Source organism: Diospyros lotus, chromosome 8 (genome assembly GCF_014633365.1).
Source record: "Diospyros lotus cultivar Yz01 chromosome 8, ASM1463336v1, whole genome shotgun sequence".
In the NCBI taxonomy this organism is placed as follows: domain Eukaryota; kingdom Viridiplantae; phylum Streptophyta; class Magnoliopsida; order Ericales; family Ebenaceae; genus Diospyros; species Diospyros lotus.
Genome location: NC_068345.1, coordinates 41,202,800 through 41,212,070, shown reverse-complemented (window position 1 = coordinate 41,212,070; position 9,271 = coordinate 41,202,800). Strand labels below are relative to the sequence as shown.

General features: G+C 35.3%; 1 protein-coding gene across 1 annotated transcript; it reads right to left on the bottom strand.

Annotated features, from left to right (window-relative positions):
• Window positions 1–1,330: 1,330 nt before the first annotated feature.
• On the bottom strand, window positions 1,331–5,627 carry LOC127807513 (beta-glucosidase 46). The gene is made up of 12 exons (XM_052345413.1): window positions 4,560–5,627; window positions 4,410–4,476; window positions 4,238–4,296; window positions 3,842–3,917; window positions 3,666–3,740; window positions 3,452–3,539; window positions 2,848–3,100; window positions 2,635–2,750; window positions 2,234–2,483; window positions 2,050–2,152; window positions 1,861–1,969; window positions 1,331–1,559 (listed from the first exon to the last, which is right to left on the bottom strand). Exons 1-12 carry the CDS (start codon window positions 4,713–4,715, stop codon window positions 1,331–1,333), a joined length of 1,581 nt encoding a protein of 526 aa, XP_052201373.1. The 5' UTR covers window positions 4,716–5,627.
• Between the last annotated feature and the right edge of the window lie 3,644 nt (window positions 5,628–9,271).

Here is a 9,271-nt window from a genome sequence, read left to right as displayed (position 1 = left end):
TATCTTCCCAGCTTAACTTTACATAACATTTCACCATAACTCATAACCCTTCATGTACATATCCACATATCATCATGATACCATTCTCATTCTTTCTTATTCACATAAAACCATCTTAACATATATAATAGACTCTTTAACACATTCTCTTAATTCTAACCATAACCAATTTCTCTAAGAACCTAACCTCAACGGGTTCGGCATCATTTCCAAGGGAAGCAGAGCGATACGAAGCTCCATGACGGTCGAAATGAAAGACACCAAAATATCTTTACTTAACTTATTCCATCAACAATAACCTCATTAATAAAATATGAATCATAGGGTGGTTGTCACGCGGAGTATTATTATTAATGCATGGAACCGAATTAAGGTGAGAGAGGGTTTAGAGTATAAGAAACCTCGAAGACTTTCGCGGGAAATAAATAACGCAAGGAGAGGGTTAGGAGCTTGCCTGAAAATAGCTGTTTTCAGCCTCTCTTGTGCTCCGGATGCAAAGTAAAACGTCTCCTATCAAATAATACAACCGTGACTTAAATTGGTTAATTATAACGCGTAAACTGTATAATCTAACCGTATAAAATCCATGATTTAAACATATAACACTTATATAAATTTTACCCACTTACCTGAATATTTTAAACACCAATTAATTACCAAAATCTCTTAATTTTCGCCACTTTTTCTTCCTTCTCAAGTGCTACTCGCGAGCCCTCAAGTGCTACTCGCGAGCCCTTCATCTTCTCCCTTAATTTCTCTCTTCCTCTCTCTCATTTACTCTCTGTTTCTTGGCAACAAAAGTGGCCGAAATAGCCACTGGAATGCCCTTAAATTGCCTCCAATGCTTGCTGTACAAGCTTTGCCTTATATTTATCCACTTAAGTGGTTTTTAAGCCACAAATTGGAATGGCCAAGGATGAGCCACGCCACGCACACATACAAATATATATATATATATATTAACTAATTAGTTTAATTTAATTTAATTTAATTAACTTTTTTATTATTATTATTTTTATTATTATTATTATGGTTTATATTATTATTGTTAGTTTATTTTATTATTTTCATAAATACATTCAATTAATTTAATTAATCACCTTAATTTTTATTTCTTCAAAATATCATAAATAAGTGTTTTCTTAAAAATCTCCAAATATTCTAAAATATCCCCAAACATCCAAATTAATTATTTTTACTTGTCTCCAAATTTTTGGGATGCTACATGGCTAAAGACTACATTGTCAGTGCTCTGTCCTCCAGTACGGAGAGGAGAGGAGGAGGAGAGACAGAGAAGAATAAGAACAACCATTATCATTACAAGTGCTAATTAAACCCAATATCTATTTGGTTTCTTTGATAGATTCTGGGCAGAGAGGTAAGTCTTAGCCTTATGGCTGGAAATGAAATGCTTGTACCAAGTTGCAGACAGTCTCGGAGATCTCTTTAGAGTGGCATAATCAACATGGTGAAGCCCGAACCTTATAGTGTAGCCACATATCCACTCAAAGTTGTCGAGCAAGGACCAGGTGAAGTAACCTCTCACATCTGCTCCTTTCCTGGCCACACATTGAAATAAGAGTAGAGATTACTAAGACCTTGAACGTCTCTTTGGCCAGAGGATTGCAGAAATACAAGTATACGCCGAAAGGTTTCATTCTAAGCTTATACTTTTAAACGTTTTTAGATTGTATACTCCATGTTAAGCCTCAATTTTTTGCAATCCATATTGCTTGAGCAGAAATGATTAGCGGATAGATCAGAGATAATATGCTTTGACAAAGTATTTTAAACTTCTCAGTGATGATTATAGGAGATTAAAATGCAAGTAGAAACTAGTAATGAATCGTGGGATTGTACCTTATTGCTGCTGCTAAGGCATTTAAGTAGCCATTCGTGTACTTCACTCTTTCATTATCACCAAGGGAAGCTTCAATTGTGGAATTGGGATTGCTCCCTTCACCATAACCTGCGCCATGGTAAAGAAACATTTTCCGCAAACATAGCTGAAATTGTACAGGAATCACTCCAAGAATGTTCTTGGCTTACCATTTTCTGTAATGAACATTGGTGTGTTATTGTATCTATCCTTGATATATGTCACAATCTTTTCCATTCCTTGAGGGTGAACATATAGCCAGTCGACTGCAGTCTACAATATCAGCAACGCCCATTTTCACTAATTCTTCGGGCATAAATTTGTGGCAATATGAGGTAAGCTGAGCATACATACAGGTTTTCCTATAAAGACTCCATCCTTCAGTGCAGTCTTCTGAATGAAACCTTCTATCCTAGATGGTCCCTGTTCACATAAAGAGAATATGCAGTCTTTGACATAAAAACTAGTGTAATGGTTGATACCAATGAAGTCCAATCCCCACTTCAGCATCTTCATATCACTTTCTGAAAATACGGGCAGATCTGGTCCCAGAATCTCATGCATCTCCTCTGGATATTTTCCTAGTATGACTGGGTCTAAGAACCTGCAGTGAACTTGTGAGGAGACAGTAAGGAGCCAGCATGCCTGTGGAAGATAACTGGGAAAGTTGCATATTATTTGTATTTTCATGTCATTTGATTGTTCCTTACCATACTTCTATTTATAGAACTGAAAGCAAGGATGATCAGAAGTACCAGTTCATGTAGAAAGATTGAGCTCTCTTAGCTGCCAACTTATCTTCGAATGAATTGCTGATGGGCTCAAACCAGATGGCATTCATTACAATCCCTATGCCACCTCCTTGTGTTCTCTGAAGAATGCTTCAGAAGAAATAGTAAAACAGAGCATTTCTTTATAAATCAAAGCTACATATGGTATGCATCATTATATGTTGGCATATGGCATACCTGGTATTTGGTGTGGTAAATATCAACAGCAGCCGCATGGGACAGGATAATGTTATGTGCTGCAATAAAGGGCTCTCTCTCTGAATCTCCATTTGTACAGTTTCCAAATGAGCCGGAGCAACGAGAGGGTGGGTAGATCCCTGATCTGTAACCACGAATTACGACAACATTTGGTTCATTGAAGGTGACCCAATATTTCACTCGGTCCCCAAAGTACTTGAAACACACATCTGCATAGTATCTGAAGTCATCCCTGGAAAACACGAGGATCACACCCGGCCACAATTCTGCTTTAGAACATTGCATAAGCTGGAACTTTATTAAGATCTTCTTCAGGATGAACCCTTCTAATAAATGATCTATTCATGAGCTTTTGGTCATGCTAAATATAAGCATTGGCTTAAAAGTTTAAAGACTTCTATATACTGACTTCTGCAATTATTCTAATTGCCAATAGATCCAAGCAAATATTGTATTATTGATAATAATCGTTGATGTCATTTTGGGAATCTATTGCAATTTTTACAAAGCTAATGTACAGTAGACGGTCAAATACTGGGATAAATAATCCGGAAACAGATTATAGCACAACAATGACACTTACTGAACTTTGGGACTTAGCCAAGCTCCATATCTATCTTCAAGTTCTTGAGGGATGTCATAATGAGTCAATGTCACAAAAGGTTGGATCCCTGAATCAAAAGATAAAAAATTAGTTTTGGCAAAAATAATTTAACAAGTCATTGCTTTGATCATATGGATCAGGTTTAGTATATATCTTGTGTTTCATAGAATTCACACGGAAAACCAAAAGTAACCTTTATAGAGAAGTGCATCAATCAGTTTGCTGTAGTGCCTGACCCCTGCCATATTCACTTCTCCAAATCTCCCCTCTGATTCAGAGTTAAAAGAACATATGTAAATGAGCTCCTTGTTGAGAGCATATATCTAAAGGTCAACAACAAACTCTTTTCCTGGGGAAATGCAAACTTACTAGGTAGAATTCTTGCCCATGATATAGAGAACCGAAAGCTGTTCACTCCAATATCTTCCATGAGATCTAGGTCCTCCTGTTTCCCAGATTATAAGTTCAAATCATTGACTTTTGGAGCTCAATCAACTTCAGATACCAAATAAACAATCAAGAAGTTTGCGTAATTCCCAGAATTACTTTTGAATATTTCTGCCTGATAACCCTTACTTCTTTCCAAGTAGTTCTTCACAGTATCTCTTCATTCTTATTAATCAAGTGTCTACTTCTGGCTTAATTGGTAGCCCTTTTTCCTTTCTTGACTGTCAGCTAATGTTGGAATAGTAATACTGCTAGTACTAGAAAGGTCAAGCAAAGAAATACTGCTAGAACATAACTCATGCAACTTTAAAACTTTACCAGATATCGATGGTAATGATCAACAGCAATATCTCCATTAGTTCCATCCAGAATATTACCTGCAAAAGACCTCTTAATGCCATAAATGCAAGGGAGTATAGAACGGGAATGCTGGGGAAAAAAGAAACGAAAAGAAGACACATAAGGAGCCATATAGCAAGGGTAATCTAACCAGGCTTGTGAGTGAAAACATCCCAGTTGTTGAGGCCTTTTCCATCACTCAAGAAAGCTCCTTCAAACTGGAAAATAAAAGTGAAATAAATAATATAAAAATCTGTCTTTGATGGACACAAAAGCTAGTGAAGTAAAGAAGTTAAAGAACCTGGTAAGAAGATGAAGCAGTTCCAAACAGGAAGTTGCTTGGAAATGGAGATGGATATTCACTTGCTTTCATGACTATTAACTTGCATGATACCATGAGAATTGAGAAGCAAATCTCAAACACAAACAAAGCATGAATAGAGAGAGGAAGTTCCATGGAAATGATTAACAGTGCTCCCGTCTATTAACCAATCATCCAGAGAGAAAGGTAAACGATGTGCAATTTCCCATTTGGGGGTTCAGAGGTGTATAAATAGGAGTATGTCTGGGATGGAGCAAACAAGGGGGAAATATACCCATTACACCGTGTTGATTCTGCCAAATCAGGTTTTGCTATGGACAGGCAGACTGGCAAAAGTGGATACATGGTGCAACCTATTACCATGTGGGAATTCCTGTTTCACTGTATTGATCAACAAAATATTTGGTACATTGAGAAAGTATCATAAAATATAGTTTGCCTGTTACTGTCAGCATATACATATCTAATATATCTTTTGGCCGCCACTTTTTGATTGAAAGAGAAAAGTACATTTCCTATTTTCCATGGGAAATTTGGAAAATTAGATGAATTTAAAGATATCATAATAATTGGTTTGTCATAATTTCTAGTTTCTTCAATGAAATCAAAGGTTTCAGACAAAGATGGTAGGGAATATTCTGTAAATATCTTCACAAAGAAGAAAATGAAGCCTGGACATGATTTACATACCTTCTAAAACAAGCTAAAGAATATTCTATAAGGCAACAAATAAACTCCTCTACAAACTGAAGAATAATTGATCTGATCTTATTTCGCAGTCAAGATTCAGAAGACTAGATTGATTCTAATGAGCACTTCATTGAGCACCGAGTAAAATGCCAACCAAGTTGGTGAAAGTGAAACAAACAAAGAAATTGACATCGAGAAGAAGATTACTTCCAATGAAATCCATCCGGTGCTTGCCAACGAGAAATGACAGAGACCAGGGTTTGATTGAAACATGAAACCCTCAGAAAAGGTAATTATGAACGGTGGTGGGGAGACATAATCTTGCAGTATCGTCTAACTTTCCAAATGCATCGATTATATTCCGATTCCCTTTTGGTTGAGATGCGTTCAGAAATCGCATCAGTTAAACAGTTTATCATTTAAATCAATCATTGATCGTAAAAGCCAAATATCTACAGAATGATCTACTGTACCTATCACTTTCTACGAAACAGGTTTTGATTTTCCGAGAAAATTAATGATTTGAAGGAAATGACTACCTAGTCAACTTCAGCAATTAATCAGCCATAAACGGCAGTAGTTCGCTAAATGAGAAGGTTACTACTATAGCCGAGCATAATTTCTTTCTGGAAATGAATTCAGGAAGTCTTGTCGCCACTGCTGATCAGCATGCACCGCAGTACCCATCAACTGAAATCTTGGAGCTTTCAAAGGCGTTGTTTGTCTGTGTGCAAATTTTGTAATCTGTTAATCCAATTTATATATTTAATTTTAATTATAGACACTCATGTATTAATATATAGTGTTTAATTTCTAATTTATACCAAAAATCAGATTGGTTCGGACCAAAAGGTCCAAAATCAAATGAGTTTAGTCTAGTTTTCGATTTGAAAAGTCAGGGTCCGACTCAATCTTTGGGATCAAAGGTGAAATCCCTCACCTTAAGGGCCCCCACAGCTCAGCTCCAAGATTTCTGCAGGAGAAGTAAATCATGAAACCAGCAGTGAGATTCGAACACGAGAACTATGACTGACTATATAGCAGTTAAAATCCAAAACTCTTCGAGACCAACACATACGGTCTCAATCGCATGGAGGCAGGTCCGACTCAATCTTGATTCTGCATGCTGCATATACGCACATATATTGCAATATATGTACAACAATGTATATAAATTTGACTTAGTGTGAATTTTTAATCAATTTCAATTCCAATTTAATTCGATTTGATTTGATTAGGAACAATTGAGATTCTGAGAACCCCTTCTTAATTGAGTGGTTCAGAAGCTTCAACAGTTATACTAGCGAATATCATATTTTGTATGCATTAATTTGATATATATAAAATCTAGCCAGCATAAACTCTATTTACGGGTGCGTATTTATTTTTTCAATTGACAATTATGAATTTATGATTCATTTTAATCTTAAGGCTCCGTTTGTTTTGTTTAAAGAAAAGTATTTCCCGAAGGAAAAATAGTTTTCTTGAAAAGTGTTTTCACGAAATGAGTTTTTTGTTATTTTGCTGTAAACTGAAAATGTTGCTAGAAAACATTTCCCTGACACTTTAGGAAAACATAAGCATATATACTAAAAAAAACTTGAGCTTTGAATAGAGAGAGAGAGAGAGAGAGAAGGCAGACGACAACGATGCGTTCGACTTGGGCCGAGATGGACAGAGGCGAAGATGGCGATGACAACCGGATGCAAGCGAATAGGGGATTAGTTCGGCCCAGGCCAAGATGGGCAAATACAAAGATGACGGTGGTGACTGGATGCAGTTAGACAGGGCGAGGACAACCCAGGTCGAGATGGATAGAGGGGGAGATGGTGATGCAGACTGGTGGATCTAAATGCAGGAGGACGGAGGTAGTGACATCGAGAGGCTAATCAGGCTAGAGACAGCAACGTAGAGAGCGATTTAGGGCGATAGACATGGATGAAAAAGGAAGACGACGATGCAACTGGAGACAATGGGCGCATGCGACGCATAAGCAGCCAATGGATGTGGGCAGCGACGACGCTGATGAAGTTAGACGGATGTGGACGACAACGATGTTGATGAAGCTAACGGAGGTGCAGAGATGAGAGATCTCTTGTAATTGTGATTTGTGTATAAGGTGGTGGATTGTGAATTAGAGCCTGTTTCGCTTAGCGTTTAAGTTCTCAAAACTTGACCAAAAAAAATTAAAATAGATATAATACTGAATAATACAATTAAAATACATAAAAATATTACTTTTGATAAAAAATTATAAATTAATTTCTAACTAATAAAATACAAGTTAATAAATTATACATAATGATTAAAAAAATATTAATACAATACTTTATATTTATTAATTTAAGTTTAGTGCATAAAAATATTAAATATATATCCTAGTACATTATAAAAAATTTTGAGATTTTATATTTTATTAAAATAGTTATCATATATATGCAAGATGCAAAGGCGACGATGGTGAGACAACGAGGAGACCACCAACGACTTCAACAGCGACGCTGGATTTGGAAAGGAAGCCTGACATCTTGCGGCGACGGATCTGGAGAAGAAAAAGGCGACAATGGCACATCTAGAAAAGAATGAGGCGGAAGTGATGGCGCAACCCGAAATCGAAGCCCACTTGCTGTGACGAATCTGGAAGAAGGATCGATGATGGCACAACCCAGATCTAGAACGAGGCTTCTTGTGGCGGCCTAACTGGATGACGGTGGTATGGAGGAAGGGCGACTGCTGCGACGATGATTATAATAGGACAGAGTTTCCAAAAAGATGATGGAAGAAAGAACTTTTGAGAGAAGATGTAACGGTTATGAAGGGTACGCATGTAAATATAAAAAATATTTGAGGGTATTTTAATATTTTTGTTGGTCAACCTAGTAGCATTTTTTGGCAAAGTTGGGAGCTACCAGCTTTTGGTAAACGCTGTTAGAACAGCTTTTAAGTAATACAACTTTTAAGTTTATTATTTATGCCAAATAATTAACCATGAAAAGCTATCTAACTTATCGTTGCAAAATAAATTATACGCGGTCAAACCTTGAGCCAAACAGCCTCTTAGAAAAGTGAACTCCCATTCACTGTCCCATCTTTCTTTTCCTGATCGAAATTCATTTTCCTTCGACTTATTATCCATCCAAAATAATTATCTACAAATGGGCCCATCCTACTTCCATTCCATGACCAATATGTCGAAACTAGGCTTCAAGTATATGCTCATTTAGAAAGAAAGCCCGATCATGACCTATAATTTTTAGATTAAATAACTTTTAAGTATAATATGCATGGGAGTGGTGGTCCATGGTATACGTAAATAAAAAATAAAAAATATAAATTTATTAGATGATTTTTTTATAATTATAGTTTATTTTTTTATTTTTGTAGATAAATTTTCAAATAAAATGATAGTGGTAAACTTGTTTTAAAATATAATTATTAGTTAGGGATTATGACTTTAAATTTTGTTAGTACAATTATATTTTATTTTTAATTAATTATAAAAAATATTTTATTATCCCTCTTAACCATATCGATTAGCTATACTTATTGCATGGGCTATGGTAGACTAACTTTTTGCTTTTCGATTGATTTTTTAATTATTATTTTTTAAATATAATAATAAATTTATTTATATAAAAAAAATATCAATTGGAGTCTACTAATGACCTACAAATAATAAATCGAATAAGGATCCAAGTGACCTCTTGCTACTTAAGTTAATATCTTGATTTTGAGGGTACAATGCAAATAAAGTTAAATTATGACATACACACATAACACATAATTGAAAACTACCAACGTGTTATGCTTTTTTATTATATCATATAAGAATAAATTATGTTTAGATGTTATGAAACTCTATTCTTAAAGTTTTTTTTTTAAATACTTTTTATGTTTTGGTGTTATGAATATTGATTTTTTATTTTATTTTTTTTAAAAAGTCGAAGGTGAACAATTTAACAATATTTTGTGTAAATAATGTATATCACCAATTACAATAA